The sequence below is a fragment of the Pelodiscus sinensis genome, chromosome 31 (genome assembly GCF_049634645.1).
Source record: "Pelodiscus sinensis isolate JC-2024 chromosome 31, ASM4963464v1, whole genome shotgun sequence".
NCBI classification, from domain to species: domain Eukaryota; kingdom Metazoa; phylum Chordata; order Testudines; family Trionychidae; genus Pelodiscus; species Pelodiscus sinensis.
Window position 1 is genome coordinate 7,182,397 of NC_134741.1, and position 26,383 is coordinate 7,208,779.

The following is a 26,383-nucleotide window of genomic DNA, read 5'->3' on the forward strand; positions in this document are numbered from 1 at the left end:
GGTTCTTGGAAATCCCCCATGTTCCAATGCCCCCTTACTCCGGGTTCCCGCGCAGAGCGCTACGGCCCAGGGGAAGAGGCCGAGCCCCCGGCACCGGGATCAGCTGATTCCCAGCCCAGCTGGTGCCGCGGGGCGCTGCCCTTGAGATCTAAGGGCCCGCGTGGCTCCGTGCAAAGGGGGGGGCCCTCACCTGCTGCTGCTGGACCTGCCGGGCGCCCCAGAGACCCACCTGTGCATAGCCCCGCCCCCTTGTTGCGTCACAATGGCTCAGCTGATGCTCCTTTCCCCTCCCAGGAGACCCCGCCCCTCCGCTCGCCGCCTCCCTCTGCCCGGGAAAGGGGGCGGGGCCACGGCCGCTGCCCCCTTGAGGCCGGAGCGCAGCACCGCGGGCGGGGCAGGTAGCGAAGGGACCCGGCTTGCAAACGGGAGTCCGACGCCAGCGCGGGAGAAGCGGCCGCCAGGTCCCATTTCCTCCCCGCTCCAGCTCAGGAGACAAAGGGGCGAGTCGCTCCGGGGAGGGAGAGCCCAGCGGGAGCCCCCGAGGAGCGAGCAAGCGGCTCGGAGCCTGAGCTCAGACACGGGACCGCCCCCCGCAGGGACTCATGGCGGCTGCGAACCCGCTGAGCAGCCTGCGGGAGGAGGTGACTTGCCCCATCTGCCTGCGCTTCTTTAAGGATCCCGTGTCCTTGGGGTGCGGGCACAACTTCTGCCGCGCCTGCATCGGCCAGTGCTGGGCTGGCCCTGACCCAGACCCCTCCTGCCCCCAGTGCAGGGAGACCTTCCCCCAGCGGACCCTGCGGGCCAACAGGCAGCTGGGGAACATTGCGGGGATCGCCCAGCAGCTGAGCGACCAGGCGGCCGGAGCGGGGCTGTGCCCGGCGCACCGGGAGGCTTTCAAACTCTTCTGCAACCAGGACCGAGAGCTCATCTGCGTGATCTGCAGGGAGGCCCAGGCTCACCGGGCCCACACCGCGGTGCCCATAGAGGAGGCTGCCCAGGCCTACAAGGTAGGAATTTGCTGGGCAGGGCGACTCTTTCCCTTTGGGTGTATGTACTGCGTTTCTGACCAGAGCTCCTAAAGGCATCAACATCAACCCTCCCCCCCCCCCCGCCGCCCCGCCCGTGCTAGGTGCTGTGCAAACTCAGAGACAATCCCTGCTCCAAAGAGCTGAGCTTCTAAACCAGTGAAGCCAGCGCTGGAAGTGGAGCTGTGTGGATTATGGGTGGAGCTGCAGCTTTTTTTCCCAACAGAATTCCCCCTGCACACGTGTGGTTTTTTTGGAGGAGGGGGTGGGGTTAATCAGCATTTTTTGTTAAACCATCTGGCAACCCTAGCTATCTGCCACTCTAAGGACAGAGTTTCAGAGGGGTAGCCAGAGTTTCAGAGGGGTAGCCATAACACACGGAAAGACTATGTAGCACTTTAAAGACTAACAAGATGGTTTAATAGGCAATGTGACAAGGAGTCCTGTGGCACCGTATAGACTAACAGGTGTATCGGAGCATAAACTTTTGTGGGCAAAGACCCACCCATGCATCTGACGAAGCGGGTCTTTGTCCACGAAAGCTTATGCTCCGATACATCTGTTAGTCTATAAGGTGCTACAGGACTCCTTGTTGCTTTTGCAGCTCCAGACTAACATGGCTACCCCTCTGATAATAGGTAACGAGCTTTCATGGGCCAGACCCACTTCGTCAGATGTTAGTCTGTAACTTTAAAAACAAGTAGTCCTGTGAGACTAAGCATCGTGAGCTTTGGTGGGCAAAACTCACTTTACCAGCTTATGATTTTAAAGACAAAGTGGACTATATTAATGGACCAATAAAATTAAAGAAGAGGCTGATTTCCTCATACAATGTTGTGTCTCCATGTTGGAGCACCTCCAAAGTGAGAACAAGCCCTTTCCCCCCTGCCAAACAATCAAGCTCAACATTTGAGTCATTTGAATGTGTTGAATTTTCAGCCAGGAGTCTCTTTCTCCCAAGTGTTCGTTAGGCGCTGAAGCGTAATATGCACTTTTTAAGAAGCGTGTTAAATGTTTTTACCACAACTCTCTTCCTTTAAGCTGCCCACACTGCTGCAAAATGGATATGACTTCAACCCTCTGGCTTGCAGAACTTGGAGGATTTAGTGTCCCTGCTCCTCTGTACGAGGTCTGGTGCCCCCAGGGCCCCGCTGTTCCCTGGCAGCCTGACGCACACGGCACAGAGGGACGCAGGGCTGAGATTGGGGTCAGAGATGCTTGGCTGCCATTGGAATGAACAGAAGTTGTGCTTTTAAATCCTCTGTGTGGCTTTACAACACCTCACCCCTGGGAAATTACAGAAGACACTAGAGGCACATTTTCAAAAGCACCACCTGGCTTTAGAGTCCAACTCCTATTTTCAAAGGCGATTAAGGCCGGTATGCCCAAAGGAACTTGGGTACTGTAATGCGCAGCATGGCAATGCCTGTCTTTTAGGCACCTAGAAAATCTCTAAGGACATAGAAATGGCCAGACTTGGTCAGACCAAAGCCCCCTCCTGCACCTAAACTCACTCCCAGACCCATGCCCCTCACCCCCTCTTACACCCCAATGCTTAGGGAGGGAGTTTGAGTGCAGGAGGGGGCTCCAGGCTGGAGCAGAGTCCTTAGTGCAGGACTTGGTGAGGACTGTGGGCTTAGAGAGTATCTGGGGACTGGCACAGGGGCCTCTGGGTTTCCATGTGGCTCCTGGAAACTGGTTGGCTGAGCTCTGGCACCCTCTGTGTCTACACCACAGGATAAAGTTGAATGAAGATGAAATTTCAGCTGTGTTAATGGCGTTGCTGAAGTCAAACTCGGCTTTTAGCCTTGTTCATGCTGCAGGAAGTCAAAGGGAGCACGGTGTCATTTTCACTCCCATTACTGCTCGTGGAAACAGGCCGTGTCGCATTGACCGGAGCACCCTTCTCAGTTCGATTAGCTGTCTTCACTAGACCCACTGATTCAAACCCTGGAAGATCGACAACGGCAGCTTCAATCCTCTCTGCAGTGTAGCTGTCCCCTTTGGGAGCAGCCCTAGAGGGGGAAGGGGAAAAGGGGATCTCCCCATGCCACGCTGGTGCAAGTGCTGCCACCTTTGGCCAGTATCCAGCCAGTGGAGGCTGCTTTGACTGTGTTGGAGTCAGAGGCACCAAAGTTGTGTCTGACCCTGCATCGCTCCACATGCAGTGGCTGGGGGGGAAGCCTGCCTAAGTGTTAGCCAGGAGGGAGAGTCGTCGTCATCTCAAATGTGGTAGACACCCCTCTCCCTGGTTCGAGCTCCCTCTCTTTAGTGAAGAGAAAAGGGATTTGAACAGGACTCTCCCTCCTATCAAGAGGTAATTATGACGTTGCCATAAGCACCATCTTCAGGCAGTGGGAGAGGGAAAGTCACTGGTAGCCTGAGAATTCAAGGCCCTGAGGCTGCGTAGGAAATCCCAGCCTTGGGGAGCAAAATCAGCACCGTGGGCATAGGGATGAGGAGACTCCTGGGCCTCCCTCCCAGCTGTTGTTTTCCTCACCTCAGGAACAAATTCAAACCTGCCTGGATGCCCTGGAGACCGAGCGGAAGGAGCTTCTGGAGTGGAGACAGGATGGGCAGAAGCAGAGCCAGGACTATCTGGTAGGTGCCCCCAGTGACAATCCAGCAGTGACCTCCCTCAGGGCGGGTGTTTCTCTCTGTGGGGAGCGTGTCAGCCCTTGGCAATACACAGACCGATCTGGGTGAGCTGGGCTCTGTCTGCACCACCTCGGGCGGCCTGTGCGGCATGTGTGGTGATGCAGCCTAGCAAAACAGCAGCCTGTGTCCATGCTGCAGGGTGCAGCTACAAGGGTGGATGAAAGGCTCCACCGAGGGAGGCAGGAGAGCTACCAGGGCTTTTCCCCAGGGCCCTAACATCTGTGTAGTGTAGTTGTGCCTTAAATCACGTTTTAATGTAATGTCCTTAGACCAGCACAAAACAGTGTGGTTTAAAATGTTTGCACTTAACGTGACTTGCCTAGTTAAACGGAGATAAAATGTGCTAACCCCCAAGTTTAGTGCAGGGCTAGCGATAATGTATTCGATAACCTCCGGGCAACCTAGAGCACTTTGCCTCTTGCAGACCTGCCTGTGGGTGGCGGGTAATGTAGGCAAGGGAAGGGGTTACCTTCCCAAAACTGCTTACACTGCCTGGCTGCCCAGGAGGGGCTGGGATCATAACCATGTGGCAATCTGGCTCCTGAGCATCCAGGGGAAACTGAGGCCATGTGGCAGCCCCAGTCCTCACCTGGGGTTGGGCTTTGCTGGTTGGGGCGCAGGTTGTTGAAGGGGTGTGGAATTGGATGGAAGGGGCGGGGCTTTGGCTGCCTTCCCAAGTTGGTCCTTCACCTGCCACCCACGACTGGGGCTAACCATACGCTAGTGTCTGGTCAGCAGTGCTGACTGGACAGAGTCACATTCTCTCTTTTGACTGGACGTTCTGGTTGAAAACTGGACATCTGGCAACCCTAGTCCCTGACCGGTCCTTTTCCTGTTCATGTCCCTTCATCACAGGGCACGATAGAAGCCGAGAGGCAGAAGATTGTGGCCGAGTTTCAGCAGCTGCGTCAGTTCCAGGAGGAGCAAGAGCGACTCCTGCTGGCCCCGCTGGAGAAGCTGGCTGAGGAGATTGTGAAGCTACAGAATGAAAATGTCGCCAAACTGTCTGAGGAGATTTCCCGTCTCGGTGACTTGATTGAGGAGATGGGAGAGAAGTGTCAGCAGCCAATGAGCGAATTCCTGCAGGTGAGACAGTTAAAGACACCCAGGTTCCTGCGCAGGGAAGGGTGAGATTCTGATTAACTGTAGAGTTGATTCAGATGGTGGACCGCATCAGGCTAGGTCTGGGCACAGCTGAGGGCATCTGCTCAGGGTGAATTGCTCAAATTCAGGGCTCCTTATAGCCCCCAGACTGGAGACCTTCCCAAATAGGCCACAAACCAGTCCCACAGAGCGCTTAAATTGCCTGCCTGGCCAGCCAGAAGCCTCACGGACCAAAACCCCTCCGACACCCCAGCAATATCCATGCCCCAGATGGCCCTGGGCCTCATACACAGGTGAGGGTTTTCAGGGCTCAATCTTCCCTTCCCCGAACAAGTTCTGTCCGGTTCCAAGAAACCAGCCACAGATCCCAGGTCAATTTACCCTCTGGATCTTACCCACAAATCATGCTGAGCCCATCCTTTAGAATCTAAAATCCAAAGGTTTATTACTAAAAGAAAGAAAAGCATGAGAGTAAGGTTGTTAAAGTATCATACATTACATGCATCGAATCTCCCAGTTCTCGATGCAGGCTCACAGCAGAGATGTTATAGCTGATGGCTTAAAAGTCCTTGGTGTACATCCTATGTCAGGATGGGTCCTCAGTTCTTCCCGGCTCGTGATTCCCTGCGAGGCCCCATCTGGGGCAGATGCAGATCTGAAGACCAAGATGGAGTCGGCACATGGCATATTTATATCCCCTCCTGGCTTCCTCCAAGCTGGAGAGAGTCACTTGGCCAGTGGCCAGGTGTGTCTTTGGCCTCCAGAGGTCCATTGTTCCCTGGAGCTTTGCTCATTAGCATGTCTATGGGCAAACATTCCCGGCCCATTGCTCTGCCTCGGACAGAGAATCTTTCACCATCAACACAGAGTTCGTATTTATAACTCCACACACAGACGTTATACAGGTATACGAAGAGCAGATACAGAACCCGTAGACAATAAGTATTCGTTTGACACCTTACGTGGCCCCCTTTGTATCAATTTTTGGGGCAAACACCCCTCATGGGCGCAGCAGTGACTTGGCTTTGTCTCTTAAACTCCGGTAACGTGACAGATGGCAGAGAGGTCCCACTCCAAAATGGAGACTGGCTGGCCCCTGGAGAGAGCAGCACTGCACATGCAACATGTAGCTGTGCACAGCACCACAACATTGGGGGTAATTTGGTGCCCCAAGTTTTGTGGTGCCCCACATGGCTGCTTATTTTGCATAGAGAGTGGGCTGGCCTCAGCAAAGCGAGTCCTCTCCAGAGTGGCAGGGATCCCCAACTTGTGGCACGTGGCACTGAGTTCTCTCTTCTCTCTCCTAGGACATCAAAAGCACCTGGAGCAGGTATGTGGCTCCTTCCCCCTCCCTCCCAACACATCACAGTGCTGGTGAGCGATTGGTTGCTTGGTGGCAGTTGGGAGCCTGGCTTGGTTATGTCCTTTGGAAAATCCCAGGAAGGCACCTTTAACAATTGTCTTATGTGACTTGCCCAAGGTCATACATGGAGGCTGTGGCAGAGCAGGGAATGGGCCATAGGTTTCCAGAGTCCTGCAGCAACTCCTTAAGGGAGCAGCTTGTGAGCCCCTTATCCTCTTTAACTCCCACTTGAGACTCTTGGCATTTAAACACTTAAGTGAGGTGGCACTGGACTAGCCAGTGGGAATTACCAGAGAGCAGCCTCAGACTGTTCATCCTCACAAAAAGACCAGAATTTGAAGATTTTCCCCCTCCCCCCTCACTCAAGGTGTGAAAAGGAGAAATGCCAGAAACCGGTGGCCGTGCCGCAGGACCTAAGAGAGCAGCTTGGTGTCTCTTCCCAACGAAATGTTTGCCTGCAGGAGGCTGTGATGAAATTCAAAGGTAATGGAAGAGCATTGGGGCTCATGCTGTGGGAGTGGTAGGGGAGATTCGCTTCTGGTGGAGGGAGGAGATGAATTCACAACCCTGCACAGCTAGACGTCGTTGAGGGAGAGGTGGGGGGACCCTCAGAGTTGATGCCACTTCTCCAGGCCTCCACCTGGATTATCTCCGTGGCTTCTGGGTATAATAGGCCAGGAGAGACTACGCCTCCCTCAGATCAAGTCCAGGCCCTACGCACTCCCCTAAATTGGAGGGAGTTCAGCTCTAGCTGGCAGCTTGGGGCTTGGGCTAGGGGCCCAGTGACAGCCCAGGTCAATTCAGCCAGGGCTCTTTTGGCAGCAGGGATGGGGTGGGCACGTGGGTCGGATGTGCTGGAGGAGAGGTAGTGATGGGGTCTTGAGCGGAAGGGTCAGGGCCACGTAGCTAGTCTCCTGAAAGGGAGAGATGAGGCTCACGTGTTCCCCGAGTCTCAAATCCAACTCTAGAATCAGAATATCAGACACAGAATCACCAGATGTTTTAGAAAATGGACTTGAACCTCTCTGGCTGGAATGAAGCATCCATCACTCGCTGACTGTCAATGGGAGTTGGCCATCACATGGCCTCCCCCCTTTTGAAAAGCCCAGAGTCGTCACCTAAAATGCCTGCATATTTATAAAGGAGGAAATAATGGCCAACTGATCTTCTTGTGCTCATTAGTGACTCCCCCTCCTGTAGTGCTTTGAGAGAGTACGGGATCATGGAACTGGAGGAGACCTTGAGAGGTCATCAAGTCCAGACCCCATGGCAGGACCAGGCACTATCTAGATCCGAGGTGGTCAGTAAGTGGCCTGGGGGCCAGACGCAGTTCATCTAAATCAGATCACACGGGTTGACAAAGGTCCCACTCAGCTCTAACCAAACCGCATAGGTGCCAAAAAGTGCTCTACATCTCTGTCTCTGCAGATGTTCCCTAGGGCTGCATCTAGACTGGCAAGTTTTTCCGCAAAAGCAGATGCTTTTACGGAAAAACTTGCCAGCTGTCTACACTGGCCGCTTGAATTTGCGCAAGAACACTGACGATCTAATGTAAGATTGTCAGTGTTCTTGCGCAAATACTATGCTGCTCCCCCTCAGGCAAAAGCCCTTTTCTGGAAATGCTTTTGAGCAAGAGGGCCAGAGTAGACAGCTAAAAACTGTTTTGCAAAACGGCAATCGGGGCTTTCTTGCACAAAAGCGCGTCTAGATTGGCACAGATGCTTTTCCACAAAAAGTGCTTTTGCAGAAAAGCATCCGTGCCAATCTAGATGCGCTTTTCCGCAAAGGCTTTTAACAGAAAAGTTTTTCTGTTAAAATCATGCCCGTCTAGACGTAGCCTAGGTGTCTATCTTTCTCCTTCTGTGCATGACACCTGTCGTCCGGACACCTAAGTCCCAGAGAGATACTGGGAAAACAGAGGTGATCCTCCTGCTAACTCACCTAATAGGCCCAAATCTGATCCACATGCTCTGAGGACATTACTGGGTCAGGGCCAAAATGTACACAATATGCAAGTTACATGGATCTCTGACGTCCAGGCTCCACCAATATTCAGAGCATGGGGCCCCAGGTCTTGCAGTGTTTGGACCTGGGCTTCACCCCCAGCCTTGCCCACCACCCCTGCATGCCTGCCCTGAAGCTCCATGGGTCTCCTCCTCCAGTGATGCCTACTTTTCTATAGACATTGGGGGAAGGAGGGAGTGTCTGTAGGGTGGGGGAGGAACAACAGTGTGTGTGTGTAAGTTCAGACAGCAGCAGGAAACATCCCTCCTAGACTCCCCCTCCCCCCCCCACACACACACACTCCTTGATTCTGTGCTCAAAAGCATGAGCAATCCGTCTAACTGGTTTGTTCTGGGTCCCAGAGCAAATGAGACCAGCAGTCAAGTTGTCTGACTTCGCGCTCTGAAAGGGGATCTGCACATACATACAGGGCAAGTAGACTAATTCAAAACAAAGCACAGAGGGGATTTGAGGGATTATGGGCCATTTCTGGAGGCCAGTTACGATTCAAGTGTACACGCTGGTTCTCCAGCCCTGTATCCAGAGCTCAGCAAGCTCTACGCATCTCATCGAGGTGGTATACCTCGAGCGCAGCAACTGCAGAGTTAGTGAGCACTCAGTGCTCGCCAGTATGGACACTTTAGGAGTTACAGCACTGGGAGCTGATTCACTGCAGAGTAACTGGCCAGTGTTGACTTGGGCATAATGAAGTACCAGCTCAGAGAAAAGTATAACTCTAAACTCTCCTGTAAATGCGCCGGATGCCATTTACTCCATCAAGCACGATTACAAGCTACAGAACCTTCAAAAGACACTTAAACAGCCACATGTTTAATTGTCTTCATTATGCTCTTTTTTTCCTTCCAAAGTATTGGAAAATATAGAAAATACACGGGGACTAAAGTTCAGATTAATTGAACCTGGTGTGGTGCCATACAGCCCCCTTTGTCCTAACCGTATACCCCTCATTGGTCCTCATGCCGTCCCACGCCATGTCCCCTGCCTAATTTCAATTACTAGGGAAACCCCAAGCTGTTGCTCTCTTCCCATTTGTGGCATAAGGAGCCAACAAGCCTGACTCAGGCTTTGTGGATCACAGATGCCTAAACATTGGGCGCTGTGCTGCAAATCACCACCTTGCCTGTGCTTCTGGGTGAATCCACTGAGCCCTATATTTTCGTGAAGCTGTTTCCTACAAGAAAGGGGGAAATCACCTCTCTTCTGCTCTTTTCTTTTTTCAGAGGCACTGCCCTATCAACTGAGCCTTCTGCTATCAAAGGCCGAGAAGGGAGGTAAGTTCTGCAGATATTTTCCTACAACAATTGTTCATTAAAATCTCAGCCTCCATGTTTAGAAAAAGCTTCTAACGGCTTTATGCTGGTGTGGTTTAGCCTGCGTCTTCGCTGCCAAGTGGGCAGGGCACTAGTCCAAGAGAAAATGGAAGTTAGGCTGTGACCTAGCTGGCCTGGGTGAAAAGCACCACTCGACTGAGGTGAGAGGTTCCTGTGTCTGGACAGGAAGGACCTTGGGGTGAGCAGCAGTGCTCCCTGTGAGCTGAGCGCTTGGGCAGCCACCCAGGAGAGATTCAAATGCCACCCAGCTGACTAGCAGAGCCCAGACAGCTGCCAGTGTGTGTTTCTACTGGTGGTGCACATGCAGACTGAGCCATGTGTGGATACCAACATTTATTCCACATATGGATGGAAAAAGTCAAAGGGAACACTGTTCACCAGCCGAGTCTGTGTCCAGATGAACTTTGCAGTAGGGACAAGGCTTAACTCTTTCTCTTTCTCTCCTTCCAGTGCAGGTCACTTTGGATCCAGACCTGCCAAACCCCTGTAGCCTCCTGTCCAGGGATGAGAGTGTGATATCTAGAGATGAGATGGCACGGGCCAAGAATATGTTTCACCCCTCGGCCTGTGTGCTGGGCTATAAGGGCTTCACCTCAGGGAGATGTTACTGGGAAGTGAAGGTGGACCACAAAGACAAGTGGGTTTTGGGCATCGCCAAGGAGTCTGTGATACAAGAGGGAGCGACAAACCTAAACCCAGAGGCAGGGATCTGGGCTTTGCAGCGTGCAGGGTTTCTGTTCTGGGCCCTCACCTCCCCTAAGACTGCTCTGATCCCACTTTGTATCCCCAGTAACATCGGGGTTTATCTGGATTACGAAGGGGAGACAGTCACGTTTTATGATGTCACATCCTCTGACAGAAAGCCAATCTTTACTTTCACATCCTCTTTCTCTGGGAAGATTGTTCCCTTCTTTGGGAGCCGTCCTCTAGAAGAGCCTGTACCCACCACCGTGTCTATAGCAGGTAATTTTTTTACTGGGAGCCACTTGAGAAAGTTTTGAAGTGGCCTTATGTCACCTCTGCCCCCAGGCCAATCAGGGCTTCTGGGTGGGGGACACACAAAGTTTCCGCCAGCCCTGCCGGGAGTACATGGTGCTTAAAAGGGCCGTGTGCTTCTTGCAGGGCGAAGGAAACTTTGTACACTTCCCCCAACCCCAGGCTCTAATTGGCCTGGGGGCAGGGGAATGGCAGGGCTCCACAGGCTGGATCAACCTGCTTGATGGGCCAGATCTGGCCTGCAGAGGCTCTTCTACCTATCCCTGCTGTAGACAGACATTCTCTATGATATCACTTCCAATATGAGATAACCAAGCATCTTTGCTTTACTTTAGATAAGAGACCCTCTTTACTGCTATCACACATGGCCATCCCCAGGCATATGAAAACAATGTGTCAGGCCTTCCAAATGTATGAGATTGGCTTAAAGATCTTTCCTAATACAGCAAAAGCTTTGTTATTCAGCACTTGAATATCCGGAACACTTGGTTAACTGGCATTGCCCCTAGCCACTGTACCCCCCATCCTCAGGTATGTGGGTGGGCCTGTCTCCCTTCTGTCCAGACAGCTGGCTTGATGCCTCCAGCTGCTGTCATTCTCAAGGGCCATGGTTTTCTCTGGGCAGGGACAAGGCAATAAGCTTTAGTATCCAGCACGTTTGAATAACCGGCAACCTCTGCTCTCCATGATTGCTGGATAACAAAGCTTTCACTGTAGGGTTAGTTTCTTCTGTTTTGGATCTTCAGCTTTTCAACCCAAAGGCCAAGGCCAGAAACGTACCTGTAATATAATCTGAGCTTCCCCTGCCATCTGTCTCCTCCAGCAGCTGGGACTGTAAAGAACAAAAAGGTGCCACAAGATTCACAATAAAATGATGAGAGGACAAGAGTGAATGGTCCCGCAGTGTCTTAGTGAACAGAGTTTCTCGCTCTTTCTACCTACCTGTGTCTCACTCTGTGACCCTCCCGCACACAAACCGGCCAACCCAGAGCCATTCCAGGGTCCTAGATGAGCCTGCTAGTCTTAGGGCAGGTCTATACCTCAGAAGCTGCAGTGGCACAAAAGCACGGGTGGTGTTGCTCTGCTGTAGCGCTCCAGTAAGCCTGTGCTACCCCCCAGGGAAGCTTCTCCTCTCAGAGTAGTTAACTGTGTGGTGTAGTGATACCAACTGACCGGGTGTAGACAGCGCTCTGCAAGAGGGAGTAGCTCTCTCAAGTGGAGCAGCGGAACGCTGTCTGTACCTGGTCAGTTGGTGTTACTACACCATTCGGCACAGGGGAGGGCATGTAGTTATACCAATGGAAGTGTGTAGTGTCAATCTGGCCTAAATTCTTACGCACCTGGGCTCATCTGTCAAAGCCCTCTGCACTTTACCCATGAATGTAAAAAACAGAAATGTTTTCTTCCTCCCTTCCCCCCCTCCTCTTTTGCTGCTTAGTTATTTGGATGTGGTAGAGGCAGGTGACAAAATTCACAGAATAAAGTTTATTTCTAGCTTCTGGTCTTCCATCTTATTGTAAGGATATTAGATCTGTACAGCTCTGCCATGAAATGCTGGACAGACCCCACGAGCAAATGCTGTAAGGGGGTGTGAAGGTGCATTGGGGGTCCCCCGTCTCCTGCACCCTGAAATGGCACAAACAGACTGCACCAGCCGGTGGAATAGAGGAAGTTTATTGCCTCTCCAGGATACAGTACAGCACAGATGTAATCTGGTCACAGAGCTGGGCTAGGATGCCTCAGGCCCCCTTGAGATGGGGGAGACTGGGCCCCTAAACTCCAGCCCCTTTCCCTAGGCTGTCTCCTCCATGCTCCCAGACAGCCACTAACCAACACTCTTCCAACCCTGCCCCCCAGCCAGGGCAGCATCCACCTTCCTTTGTTCCTCTCAATGGAGGGTGTCTGGCCATACCGATTGAGAGATCCCTTTGCATAGTGACTCATCCTGTTTTGCTGGGTCGTGGTACCCACGGCAGCCAGTGGGGGTTACCCCAGAGCCAGCAGCATAGAAACCAGCCAGGTTCCCTTACTACGTCACAGGGGGGCTTGAAGAAAAGCATCTAGGTAATGCTAAGCCAGGGCACTCCTACCTTTCTAAGCACAAGATCACTTTTCTAATTTAACCGCAATCCAGGCTCTACCTCAAACCCAAACAGCCTGGCCCTGCCCCTGCTCACTCAAGTCTCACTCCCCAGTCCTCACTCACTTCCATCTAGCTGCGGCAGAGGGTTGGGGTGCAGACTCTGGTCTTCGCCTGAGGGACTTGGTGAAAGGGGCTCTGAACTGAGCCTGGGGCAGGGAGTTGAGGTGTGGGGGGGAGGCTCAGGATACTGGCTCTGGGAGTGAATTTGGGGGCAGGGGGCTCAGGGGTAGGGGAGGGTTTGGGATGTGGGCTCCAGCTGGGCCCTGCTTACCTCAGGTGGCTCCTGGGTGGTGGAGCAGTGGGGCTAAGGCAGGCTCACCTCTGCCCTGACCTTGCACCATTCCCAAAGGAGCAGCCAACAACTTTCCTCCATCCCAAGCCCTGTTGGGATGAGATCAAAGACAGACCCCTTATATTGACCTAATAATGTCAGTATCTATAGTACAATGTCCCTCCCATAGGACAAGAAGCAAGGGGCTTCAACTGCAGCAAGGGAGGCTTAGGTTAGACATTAGGAAAAACTTCCTGTCAGGGTGGTGAAACACTGGAATAAATTGCCCAGGGAGGTTGTAGAATCCCCATCCCTGGAGATATTGAAGAGCAGGTTGGACACACACCTGTCAGGGATGGTCTGGATGATGCTTGGTCCTGCTGTGAGGGCAGGAGACTGGACTCGATGACCCTCGAGGTCCCTTCCAGTTCCAGTGTTCGATGAGTCTGGGATTCTATCCCCCGGCCCAGCTCGCCTCCTCTGCTGACTGAATAACCCCACCCCCGCCAGAGGTGCAGCACGTCAGTCGACGCAGATTGAGGCAGGGACAATGTAGATCAGGACGGGGCAAAATGCAGCCTGGGGACTGGGTTGGGCCCACCTAACACTTTGGTCCAGCCCATGGACTGCGTCTGGCTGTCGTCTATTGATGTTCTGCTGCCCGTGCCAAAGAATTTCCAGGAGGTGGCTGAGGCAGCAGGACCCTCCTTAAAGGGCTCGTGGTTCCCAGTCACAGCATGATCCTGGCAAGGCCAGAGCCATAAGCCTTTATAGTAGCCATAGACACCATGGTCAGTGACCGGGCAACATGGTAGCAGTGAGGCCAGGAGCCCTTTGCTGCTGTTTTAATTCAAAGCATCCCAGCCAGGCAATGCTGGGAGGAGGCTGGCCCTTTCCACCCCACACCCTGCCCTTCCTGGGGGCCCACAGCTAGCCCATGGCCATGTACCAAAATTCATGTACCCTTGCAACAATTATTACCCACCCCTAGTGTAGCTGATATATTGCTGAAGTGGCCTCCAGGAGGTGTCCCATGATTCCCCATTTTGCGACCACTCTGGTCACCCTTTTCAACTCTGCTGTCCGGTAGGAGGATGCAAAGGGACAAGCCCTTCCCCATTAAAGAACCCGGGAAGTTCTGAAATTTCATTGCCTGCTTGCCCCACGTGGAGAGCTCACCGAGCAATGACCCAGCCAAGCATGCTGGCCACGTGCTCCAAATATGCTCCTGCTGCAACTGCACAGGAAGTTTTGGCTCTCCTGAGTGTGCAGGGAGAGGAGGTGGTGCAGGTGCAGCTCCGATCCAGCCATAGAAATGGGGACATCTCTGAGCGGCTTGCTTGGGGCATGGGGGAGAAGGGTTCCAAGAAGGTCCCACATCAGGGTCATGTGTCCCATTGATCCCCCTCAACACTCACACAGCCCAAGCCTTGTCACATCCCTAATCCTGTGCCCTCACTTCTGTACCCTCCCACATCCTCACCCCAGCCCTGAGCTCCCTCCCCAACCACACAATCCCTAAATCCCTGCTCTGAGCCTCCCACATTTTAATTTCTGACAGTCCTATCACAACCTCCCCCACCTTCAACTTCCTGCCTTGAGCCTTTCTACGCCCAGAGGGTGGTGCCCAATAGAACAGTCCCTGTACAAATGTGTTATTTAAACCTCTGGGAGCAGCTCAGCCATGCAAAGGGGCTGCCTGGGGCAGGACATTAGCCCTGGAGGGCAGGGGTGGGTGTGGCAGTGACATCACAGGGGCCTTTTGCAGCCCCTCAGCTTATTGGTTAAAGGAGGTTAGGAGGTGATGACCTCACAGAGAGTCCATGACAGTGGCCAGCTGGGACAGGCTGCAGGGCAGGGGCCATCTCAGAGACCCCTCCCCCCCCCCCATGGCTTTGCTGAAGGGAGTCGTCTCCTTGAGATCTGCCCTTGAGGCCAGAGAGAGAATGAGGGTCCCAAGCACGAGTGTGAAGAGGAGCCTTGTTGGAGCCTTCTCCTTTACCATTGACCTAGAAGACAGACGTCCCTGTGGAAAAGAGAAGAGTCACCAAAAGGGGGGCTCACAGCACAGCAGGGGAATTAGCTCAAGTGGTAGAGCACTTGCTTAGCGTGCAAGAGGTAGTGGGCTCGATACCCACATTCTCCAGTGATGTGTGGTCCCTGGTCTTTTTTGCAAGCAGAGCCAGCCAGAGGGTTAAGTGCCTTCAGTGGCCCCTCCCTCTTCCTACTCACTCACCCCAAAAGCCACCACGGCTTAGTTCCAAATCTGTAAACCTCATTGCACGAGGGATAATGCTTTTTCCGAAAGAGCTATTTTGAAATAGTGGTAGTGTGGACGCTCCACTGCTGCTATTTCAAAATAGCTCCTGCCCAGGGCCATACAAAGTAATTACTCCCCAGTGCCTCCTGGGGCTCTAAGTCAAGGTAGAGTGTCCACTGGTGGTTTCTTGTGCCACAACTCTTTTGCAGAAGAGTTCTTGTGCAAAAGGTCTTGCACAAAAGCACATCCACACTGCCATTTGCTTTTCCACAAGAGATGTGCTTTTGCTCAAGAACATCCATGGCAGTGTGGACTCTCTCTTCTGCAAGAAAACTCAGATGGCCATTTTAACCATAGGGGCTTCTTGTGCAAGAAATTCATGTTGCCTGTCTACACTGCCCTCTTGTGGGAGAGCTCTTGCACAAGAGGGCTTATTCCTTGTGGGGAGAGGAATAACTCTTCCAGAAGAAACCCAGTTTTCCGATGCTGTACTGTAAATTTACTTGCGCAAGAACATGCGTGCAGTGTAGATGCTCTGCAAATTTTTATGCAAAAAGCCTGCAGTGTAATGCTCCCAAGATGGACTGCAGCAGAAATCTCCACCTGAGTGAAGACAGGGCCTACTATTGCAATTAGTTAGATGCTGACACTAACAGCCCCACTGCTGGTAACTCAGAGAGGCCCTTGTTGCCCTAGATAGGGCTGTGGCCAAAACACAGGCCTCGCTGTGAGCAGGATTTGAACCTGCATAGGGATACCCTATTGGATTTCGAGTCCAACGCCTTAACCACTCGGCCATCACAGCTGTGGCCACTATGAGGTCAGGGAAACTGGTAAATAATCCCAGTGCTCAGGCCTAACGTCACCTGCCATAGAATTCACACAGCAAACCATTGCAACAGCTGTGCAGAGGAGTCCTGGCTGTTCTGGTCTTAGGCTGCCTTGGAAGTGAGTTCTGCTTCAAGGTCTTCTCTCCTCCTTCTTGGTCTTCCTTTCCTTTTTCCTTCCTCTTCTCTTCTCCCCTTTTCCTTCTTCTTGCTGGTCTCCTTCTTGGACCCCAGTTTATATAGAGAAACTCAATACTGCTTAGTTCTTCCTTAACCAATTATTTTAGTATAATTTCACTCACCCATCATAACATTCTGTAACAGAATTACCTAACCAATCAAACCCCACCCCCTTAGTTGATTTACACCTAGCAAAATCAATTATACAGCAGACAGAAACAGATCCAAACCAGACTATCACACAGACAAACAATAGGAAAGTGAGGACAAGAATCATAGAATGCCAATTGCACAACCACAACTATTGGTAAGCAGTCTTATGCCAGACAAAATGCTGGTGATTAAGTTTTCTCTACCCACCGTGAGATGTGCTTCTTGCCTGGTGACAGTGGGTGGCACTAGGATACAATCCTTTCTCAGCCTAGTGTGACACTATTTCAATGTCATTTAGCTGGAACGTGAGCATGTGACTCCAGGCTTTACAGATAATTGCTGCTGCTCTTCAGTCTGGCTGCAGAAGAAGGCTTTAGTTTAGACCTACTGAATAGCTACAGGCCTTTCCATAGGGTTATAGAAAAACCACATTGTTACATAGGACCTTTCCAGGCCAAAGACAACAGGATCCACAAGCACAGACAAAGGAAGGTAAATGCAACTGTGAAGGGACTTGAACCCTCAATCTTCTGATCCGAAGTCAGACGCCTTATCCATTAGGCCACACAGTCTTGCCTTACATGGAGCTGGACTTCCTGAAATGCGTAGGTAGGTAAAAGTCTCCCTAGTTCATCAGGTTTTATTATTTTCCTTGTTTGGCAGTTTAGAAATCATGTCTGAGCTGGTTTGCAGGAAGCAGGGCAGAGATCTGGTAGGGGGAGGCTCCAGTCTGCACAGTCCCAGTGGCTAAAAGGGCCTTGGCCTGGCTTCCTGTCCCCAAAAGCAGGGCAACTAATGCCCAAAATCCTGCTGCTGCAGTGGCTACCTCAAGGCACCAGGTGGGGGGCAGGCTCTGGAGCCCAAGCCACACGGGGAGACTCAATATGACCGGGAGGCCTGGAGCATGTGTGTCCTGCACAGAGGCTGCTGCTGGTGGCCTGCGTCAGTGGCCCAACAGCTCAAGTTCCCCTGAACCAGCTTCTCCCCCTGGAGCCACCCCCCAGCGCTGCTGAGGCCCCTGACATGAGGCAGTGGGACCAGGGCTTTGTCTAAGGATGGTTGTGGAGTTTGTGAGGGAGACACCTGGGCAGCAGCAGCTGCAGCTTCAGGATGACAACGCTGATGACCTGTAGCTCCAGGACGAGGAGGAGGATTCTAGCAGTGTTGTAACCCTGCCTTGGAGCCAGTTGCTGGTCTTCCCACTTCAGGATGACAGTCTGCTCCTGCAGGCAGTGCTGCCAGGTGCTAAGTTCCCAACACTGGGCTGAAAAGTACAACCACCGTCGGGTGTAACTCAGTGGTAGTGTTTGAGTGCCGATTGTAGAGGTCCTTGGTCCAATGTCAAGTGCCCCCTTAAAAAGTTGATTATCCTAAGTGAAACATTTGCACCTCCAGGTGTGTCAGTCATGGATTTCTATTGTACAAGGATTCTTAAAATGTCAGCAAACCCTTCATGTGTTCTTGTGCCAATGCATGTAAACCAGGCAGACGGGTCCCTCAACTGAAACCAGCTCAAACCTGCTGGGTATCTGGTTTCTATTCCCATCAACTGAGCAAGGCTGAGATCTGAACGCCCATTGGCTGTTCTGTACAGAAGAACAAGAAGCACGTCCAGCTGGAGAGGAATTGCTGTGATCAATCTTCTGGAACTTGATTCAGCCAGTCAAACTAAGACTCACTAAATCAAACCCAGAGGGCACTCCCACCAGCATCCTGCACTTCTGCTCTTTGCTCCCTGCTGTGGGGACAAGGCAAAGTTCAACTGAAGGAAGCCGACTCCAGGTACAGATGGAGGGATGATAGGAAAAGCAGACACATTGGTCAGGCGTCAGGCACCGCTGGTTTCATGCACACTCAGCCTCACCTACAGCTGGGAGGCAGTTTGCAGTGAGCTGAAAAGAAACTGGCCCACAGAACCAAGGCTCAGGATATTTCTGGTTCCAGATGTGCAAACAGCTGGCAGTCAAGCTTGTTACCCTTGTTAGGGGTGTGACCAAAACACAGGCCTCAGTGTGAGCAAGATTCAACCCTGCACAGGGAAAAACTTTTGGATTTTTAAGCCAACTACTTAACCACTTGGCCATCATTACTGTAAGAGACCATTGTCCTGTACTTATATGTGAACAAAAAATTTGTGACTTGCTTGTTGGCCAATTCAGATTGCTATAGGACAAAGGAATTCTCTCTTAATTCTGTGCCCTCAGGAAGGGACCGACCCAAGGAGGCCGGGCCACCACCTGGGGTCTCCAACCCAAACTGTGAGACCCAAGGGCTTACAATCCTGATGATCAGTGTTTGCTGCACTTATCCCTTCCCCCAGCAACACTAAATCTCAAGGCCAACTCCACAGTCCCAGCGGCTGGGGGAGATGTGCATGTTAGAGCCTCTGCCCACTGAGCTGTAGCCTTCTGTGTCCAGGGAGCCAGACACTGCCAGGGCTGGAGGGAAATGGGGATTGGCTGCACTTTGGGAGTCAAAGGTGTTGTCTGGGACCATAGAATAGAACAGTTTTAGGTACTACCCTGCAGAGGGCACCATGGCTCAGTTGGCTAAAGCACCTGTCTTGTAAACAGGAGATCCTGGGTTCAACTCCCAGTGGTACCTTGCTGTGGCCTTTGCCCACATTTTCCTAGGTCCTTCTGGGACATAGAAGAGGCCTCCCCTGGCCACCCATGGAACTGCTGGTTCAGGAAAAGGCTGATTGGGGAGTTTCGTTAGGGAGAAGGAAACCAGAAACCTGGAGCAGGTGCAGAGATGACTAGCACTGGCCAGGCAGGGCTCTGACTTCCACTGTAAGTCCCTGGGTACCACACATGGGCCAGTGAGTCCTTCTCCATGGTCGTCCCAGTGCTCTGGGTGCGAGAGAGGTGCCTGTACCTCCCTGCTGGGAGCGTGGGCCCTGCCCTGCCTGGTGGGGAAGGGGCTCTAACACTCCAGCATCGGGGTCGTCCAGCCCATCAGACAGATTTAAACCAGGCCGGTCGGAGCCTCCTGCGCTCGCCAAGGGGGATTCTGCACTTGCTGCCTTGGGAGCCAGGGTCACATTGCAGAGCTCCCCCAGGGATGTCCCATGGCACCACCAGCCCAGCCCCAGCCGCTCTCCCTGCCCTCAGCAACGTGGCTGCGTCTTATCCTTCCCCTTCAGTGACAACTGCCCATTCCCCACCAGCCCCAGACCTGTGGGACCCGCTCCCTTCCCCACGAGCAGTGAGCGCCAGTGTGGCTCCCTGCTGAGGCTGCAGCTGTGGGAACAAGCCCCTGGCTTTGTGATGGAGACGAGATGTCAACGTGTTGAGTTTCACCCATGGCGAGTGTGGGGTGACCCACCCTTTGGGGGCAGCTGGAGGTGCCTCCTGAGAGCTGGTTTTCAGAGGGGTGTGATCAGCCCCCCCTGTGTTTCTGGCTCCTTCCAACAGCTTGAATCTGGCACCTAAAAATTGAGGAATGTGCATTTGGAAGAGGGAATTTCTGTCTCTGTTATCTTTAGTGTGCCCCAGCAGCTTAATGGACAAAGCAATGGCTTCTTAAACCAGGGATTGTGGATTCAAGTTGTGATGTTTCCTGGTAGGTGTAGAGTCTCTTTGGCTTCCTCTTTGCCATGTTATCTGTGAGATGTTTCAACACTGGGCAAGTGTCCCCTGGAATTGCCATTTCCCCCCAGACAGGACCCCTCAGGAGCAGACAGTGACACTGGTGTTAGGCGCAGACAGGAGGAGAGTGTTTCCTAAAAGCTGAGGTGTGCACAGTGAGGTCACTTGCAGAGATGCTGACGCTGGCGTCTCTGTATGCGCCTTGGCACCTCTTACCCATCGGTACCCGCCACCTCCCACCCCCTGCCAGCACCCAGACAGAAGGCCAGTGCACATGGAGCCAGTGACCATTGCGAGGGAGGCGGCTGCAGCACAATTCCAGGCCTGAGGCCCATTGAACAATTGTTTGAACTATTTTTTAAACAAAAAAATATGAAAAACTTTAGGATCCTTGACCAAGAACGGTTTTGGGCCAGAGTTCTTGTGCAAGAGCAAGTCCACACTGCTGTGTGCTTTAGCCCTAAAAGCAAGGCAGGCTAGCTCAGTTATTTGAATGTTAGTTTGCTAAGCCCAGAGTTATGAATTCAATCCTTGAGATAACCATTTAGGTATCTGGGGCATATCTGTCAAAGATGGTTCTTGGAGCTTCCATTAGCGCAAGGACAGAACTACCTGACCTCTCAAGGCTCCTTCCAGCTCTATGAGATGGTGTATCTCCTTATAAAGAGAATTGTGGACACTCTCTTGTGCAAGAAAGCTCTAGCCATAGGGGTTTCTGGTGCAAGAAATCCCTCTTGCTTGTGCACACTGCCTTCTTGTGCAAGAGGGCTTATTCGTTATGGGGAGAGGAATAACTCTTGTGCAAGAAGCCATCTTTTCTAATGGTTTACTGTATATTTTCTCGTGCAAGAATGCACATGCAGGGTAAACACTCCGCTAGTTTTTGCACAAGAACGGCCATTTTTGTGCAAAAAGCTTGCAGTGTGAAAAACCTCACACCAACAAGCGCACCCCAGGAGGTCCCATTGAGATTTGAACTCACATTGCAGGTTTCTAAGTCCTGAATAGGGATTCCAAAATAGCTTATTTCGAACTAGCACGTCTACACTGCAGGGAAACCTCAGAATAGTCCGAGGCAGGCTCCCCAGTGTGGACGAGCTGTCTCGATTTAGAGCCCTGGGAAGAATAACTCAGAATGGCCCCGGGGAGGGGCTAGTTCAAACTAGCAGCAGTGGCGCAGCTACACGGGCCTTATTTTGAAATAGCTAATTTGGAACAGGTGTTATTCTTCGTAGAATGAGGTTTGCAGAAGTCGGAATAAGCCGTCTGTTACTTCAGAATTATTTCAAAATAACAGAATTGCTGTGTAGAGTCTTGCATTGTTGTTGTGGAACAATGGCCATTGTTCCGAAAGAACTTTTGTGTGTGGACAGAACCTGTGCAGCCCAAGAAATGTGATTGGCAGCTCATCCCCACAATCCTTTTGTCAATTGAAGTGCAGGTCTCTGAAGACATAGACCAATGTAACCTCCTTGATTGCTTTCTGCTAAGGCCATGTTGGAGGGAAAAGAATGGCTCCTTCAAGCTGGAGTTGAACCAGCGATCTAAGGATCACTTGCCAAACACACACTACAGTGCTCCGCTCTGCCAGCTGAGCTATCAAAGGGTGTGTGAACAATGTTAATTTATCCAGGTTGTTCCTTTTGCAAGTCTCAGGGCAACTTCTCCCCCAAGTAGATGACATTGCTGATGAGGAGCAGAGGAGCACAGGGGCTGTCACAGGTACTTCACATGCAGACAGACCCCCTGAGTGAAACCTGAGCTAGATCCATCCATGTCACAGCAAAAGGAAGAACGTTGGGTTCTTCTCACGTGTCTTCTTTGTTCCAGAGTCTCTAGGGGTGTGGCACCGAAACCTTGTGTGCTGGCCGTAATGTTTTCCTTTATTTAAAATGAAGTTTGATCAACTAACATGAGACAGTTCAAACGCTGAATCATTTAATGATTTAAATTAAACTTTTCTCCCCAGCTGCAGCCCTAGCAAAATGGCTGGGGTGTGATTATGTCATTAGTGGTGAGTGTCCATTAGTAACCAAGAGTCCATGGAAAGGTTTGGGGAGGGCAGGGGCTCAGCAAAGGGGTGGGGTCTTGGGGAAGGGACGGGATAGATCCTGGCTTGCCCTGACATTTAAAAGGTGACCTTGGGGCCATGTGGCCCCCTGAGCCGTCTCTGATGTTCCCTGTGTGAGCCCCAGAACCAGCCCTGAGTGAGGGGGGCAGAGGGGGAGCAGCTCACACATGCCAAGGGGCTGGCTGGGGGCAAGACATGAGCCTGCAAGGCAGCAGTGACATCACAAGGACCTTTTACACCTCAGCTCATTGGCTGGGAGGCAGTGACCTCACAGAGGGTCCATGGCAACAGCCAGGTGGGACAGGCTGCAGGAATCTCAGAGACCCCCATGGCCTGGCTGCCTGGAATCTCCTTTGTGAGGTTTCCCCTTGAGGGCTGAAGGGATTAAGGGTCCCATCTGGGAGTGTCTCTGTGGAGATTTCCCCTTTCCCCAGGCTGCAGTGGGAGGGGCTGGGGCAGGCAGGGGTACAGGAGGGGCTGGCACTGAACTGAAGAGAGATCTGGGAGAAGCAAGAGGAAGGGCTGCAAACATCCAATGAGGATGGGATTTGAACCCATGCCTGCAGAGCACAAGGGATTAACAGGCCATCCCTTTAACCACTGGGCCACCTCATCTGAATTGTGTGGACTTGTTTCAACCTACCCCAAGCCAGCATTGCCAGGAACCTTTGTGCCACTTGCTGGCTGGCCGGGGACACCCAGGGCTGGAAGGTTTTGGCTTTTTACAATGTTCCCTGGGCTGTTGTACAAAGCTCAGTGCTGATAAGAAACCCAAACAACCCCTGGATACATGTACCCCGCAGACTTCTTGCTCAAGAACTGTGTTGTGCAAGAGTTCTTGTGCAAAACGTCTTGTGCAAGAGCACGTCCACACTGCCATGTGCTTTTGGGCAAGAATGTCCGAGGCAGTGTTCACGCTCTCTTGTGCAAGAAAGCTCTGATGGCCATTTTAGCCATAGGGGTTTCTTGCACACAAAAAAACTGTTGCCCGTTCATACTACCTTCTTGTACAAGAGCTCTTGCACAAGAGGGTTTATTCCTCATGGGGAAAGGACTAACTCTTGCCCAAGAAGCCCTCTTTTCCTACGTCTTGCTGTAAATTTAGTTGCTCAAGAACGCGCGTGCAGTGTAGATGCTTCTCAAGTTTTTGCGCAAGAACGGCCATTCTTGAGCAAGAAGACTGCAGTGTAGATGTAGCCCTGGGTGCCCAGAGATGAGCTGTCTAGTCACAGTCTGGCTCGGCGCGCGCTCTGCAATGGGAAGATGTCCATGGAGCAGGCAGATGGCAGCAGCACATGGCTCTGGTGGGCCCAGCATCCAGAGGAGCGTTTCCGATATGAGTGTTTACTGACAGTGTCCGTCTCTGGTCTGATTTCACAGTGAGCTTCCCTCACATCCCCCTGCCGCAATTCCTTGACCTTGGCTCTGACTTGGTCTAGGATGTGGGGGTAGGAGGGAGGTGGCCTTTCTTTGCTAGACCATTGGCCATTCGGCCATAAATGTCCACATTCCTCTGCATGGGCTGCAAGGCCTGCAGAGACTCCTCCTTGGACCACAGCTCCAAGAGGGTCTGTATCTGTGGCCCAGACCATGACAGTGCCTGGCGTTTGCTGCCCCTTGCTTGATTTGATTCCCAGCCAATTGAAGGTGGGAAGGAAACAGGCAGCCTCCTGGGGGAGATCTTATTTAACCCTGAACAACAGGCACAAGTGGGTCCCACAGCCAAGGGCCCCCTCTCACCGCTTTTCGTGGGGAGCAGCTCAAACACCCTGTAGTGTGTATTCTCAGATTGCCCCTGTCCCACCTCGCTGTTGTCATGGACCTTCTGTGAGGTCACTGCCTCCCAACCAATGAGCTGAGGTGCTGCACAAGGCCCTTGTGATGTCACTGCTGCCTTGCAGGGCTCATGTCCTGCTCCTGGCCAACCCATTTGGCCTGTTTGAGCTGCTCCCCCTGTATCACCCCCACTCACTCTGGGTACGTCTACACTGCAGAAGTAAACAGGGTCTCAACCGCTGTTTCCAATACAGCCAGCTGAAAGGGGAGAGCAGTCCTAGGTGTGGGGACACTCCTTCAGTTGTGTAGCCTTGCAAGATAATCAGCTGTTGATATGTAAATACAGCTCATGCTGTGCTGGGAAAGGAATCCAGGCTGTGGCTATGTAAATCCACTTCAGCCAGTGCTATAGGCCTGATGGAGGATCGGTTGTGAGAATAGAATGTGGAGTATTGTAACTAATTTGGCTGTTGTGGGGTCACAAAACCGTTTTATCTCTAACTGTAGGAATTTTTTTTTCAAGACAAGCTTTTTATTCTGATCAACAAATTTTCAAGTTTATTCCACTCTTCCTTGAATCCATAAGTTAGAGAAGTTTTAAGGTACAGAATTATATTTTTCCTCTTTGAAGCCAAACATATTATAAAAAGGAAACCATGCATACAGAATGACAACTATGTCCACGTAGCTGTTCATTGTTTAATATTTGAATTCGAAATTCAAATATTAAACATCTGGAGTACAAATATAATAATGATAAATGGATGCGTGATGATTGGAGAAAATTATTTCATTCTTCAAGATTCTTTTGTTTAACTTCCAAGGCTGATTTAGCAGAGTTCTTTGCAGCTCTTTGTATAAAATATGTACCAAGATGGACACCCAGAAATGAAAATCCTGCCACAAGCAGCCAGTTCTTTCTAATCCAACTGGTTTTTCTCATTTCTTCCTTCGTTGGCAAGATCGCAGATGCAAACTTTCAAGGTTAATTATATCTTTTTATATATAGTACTACTATTATTTTCCTTTATTTTGGCTTTCATGTTGCATCACATATGTCACAATGCCAGGTTCTGGTACATAGTCCTCTCTTTTTGTTTGGAAAATAGAATTGGACTTGATCTTATACCACCCCCAATGTATCAGCCCAAGGCTAGTTCCCATAACAATCAAAACTTTGTAGTTCTTCCAGATGGTTTTAAGGCTCATACTGGCATCTACCTGATTAGTAGAGCGCCCACAGCTGCTCACAGTAGAAAGCACATGTTTCTACTGGTGGTGCACATAACCAAATGTATTCTGCCCCTCCGCTCGCAAACCACCCAATTGTAAAATATGACACCAGTGCTTGCAGGAGAGACACTGTCATTGAAAAAAGTCTGGGATGGACGAGCCTTTCCCTTCCAGACTCAAGTGGAGTGGACTCTGGGTGTGGGGGGAAGGAGCGTGAACCAGCAGGCCACATGTCCTCCAGCCATGAGCTATGAGACGGGTTCATTCTGTCTCTCCCTCCCCCACTACCCATTCTAAGGATAGACCTAAAACAGACTCCTTAAGGAATCTCTTTGTTATTTTGAAATATTATTCCAGTGGGGGCTGGAATCTTGTCCAGCCTAGTGGGGGGCCAAGAGCTGAAATCACCAAGGAAACTGACAAAGAGCAGAAATCACTGGGTTTAGCCCAGAGCCAGACCGATCCCGATCATAGAAGCAGCAGCTGGCAGGAGGAAGCAGCCAGCAGGGTGAACGGTAGGGGCAAGAGCAGGTAGTTGGTGGGTGGCCAGTAGGAACAGTGGCAGGTGGCCAGCAGGGTAGCTGGTGGGAGTAGCTGGCGGCAAGCCAGTAGGAGCAGTGGTGGGTGGCCAACCGAGTGGGTGAGATGCCTCCTATGCCCACTCCCTCCAAGAGTGAGAGGTGAACTCTGAAAATCACGCCTGAGCTCTTATCTGCCCAGAGCAAGGGCAGCAACCGTGAGTGGGGTACAGAGAAAGTTTGGGCACGTGAGTGGGACACGTACATTGCTGGACTTACATTACTGGCAAAGGACACTACTCAAGCCACTTGAGCCGAGACTTATTTGTGGGTTGGTTCTGAACCCTGCTTGTGGTATTTTCCCAGGCGAATGCCACGTTACTTCTCACCCTCTTTCATGAAAAGTTTCTTTTCTGCATTCAGACTCTGTGCTGGCGAATGGGGAAACATCGCCTCCCCGAGGTACTTGCGGGGGGGTGGGTGGGGGCTCAAGCCACTTTTGTGTGAGATGAATGAAGAGAAACCCCTAGACATCAAACCCAGCCCTGGCTGCTGCCAGCACTACCTGGCAGAAGAGTTACACTAGCAGGGGGAGTGACCAAAGCACAGGCCTCGCTATGAGCAGGCTTAGAACTTTTTCAGGGAAACCCTATTGGATTTCTAGTCCAACACCTTGACCACTCGGCCATCACAGATGTGAAGACAGCAAAGCTCCAGGGCCAGGGGAACTGGCAGATAATCCCAATGCCCAGGCCTGATGTCACCAGCCACACAAAATTCACACAGCAAACTGGGCTCTTGGAACAGGGGAAGTTTGGGGGCTCGTTGCTGGGCCGTGGGGTGAAGCATCAAACCAGCC

General features: G+C 51.8%; 2 protein-coding genes and 4 non-coding genes across 9 annotated transcripts in view; 4 read left to right on the forward strand and 2 right to left on the reverse strand.

The window, feature by feature from the left end:
• The window catches only part of LOC142821516 (uncharacterized), a 369,045-nt gene that overhangs the window by 282,427 nt on the left and 60,235 nt on the right, over positions 1 to 26,383 (forward strand). The gene's annotated exons all lie outside the window — the stretch shown is intronic.
• Positions 255 to 11,390, forward strand: LOC142821541 (zinc finger protein RFP-like). 2 transcript variants are annotated; one of them, XM_075912780.1, is made up of 8 exons: positions 255 to 641; positions 768 to 1,007; positions 3,531 to 3,626; positions 4,539 to 4,769; positions 6,095 to 6,117; positions 6,518 to 6,633; positions 9,396 to 9,446; positions 9,957 to 11,390. In XM_075912780.1, the coding sequence occupies exons 1-8, from the start codon at positions 603 to 605 to the stop codon at positions 10,505 to 10,507; spliced, it is 1,347 nt and encodes a 448-aa protein (XP_075768895.1). In that variant the 5' UTR covers positions 255 to 602; the 3' UTR covers positions 10,508 to 11,390. The 2 variants fall into 2 exon arrangements, with proteins under 2 accessions (XP_075768895.1, XP_075768894.1); XM_075912779.1 differs by having other exon boundaries at positions 263 to 1,007.
• On the forward strand, positions 14,990 to 15,062 carry TRNAA-AGC (transfer RNA alanine (anticodon AGC)). Its single transcript has one exon. It is a non-coding gene; the product is annotated as a tRNA-Ala (tRNA).
• Positions 15,900 to 15,981, reverse strand: TRNAS-CGA (transfer RNA serine (anticodon CGA)). Its single transcript has one exon. It is a non-coding gene; the product is annotated as a tRNA-Ser (tRNA).
• TRNAR-UCG (transfer RNA arginine (anticodon UCG)) lies at positions 16,836 to 16,908 on the reverse strand. The gene has a single exon. It is a non-coding gene; the product is annotated as a tRNA-Arg (tRNA).
• TRNAT-UGU (transfer RNA threonine (anticodon UGU)) lies at positions 18,867 to 18,940 on the forward strand. The gene has a single exon. It is a non-coding gene; the product is annotated as a tRNA-Thr (tRNA).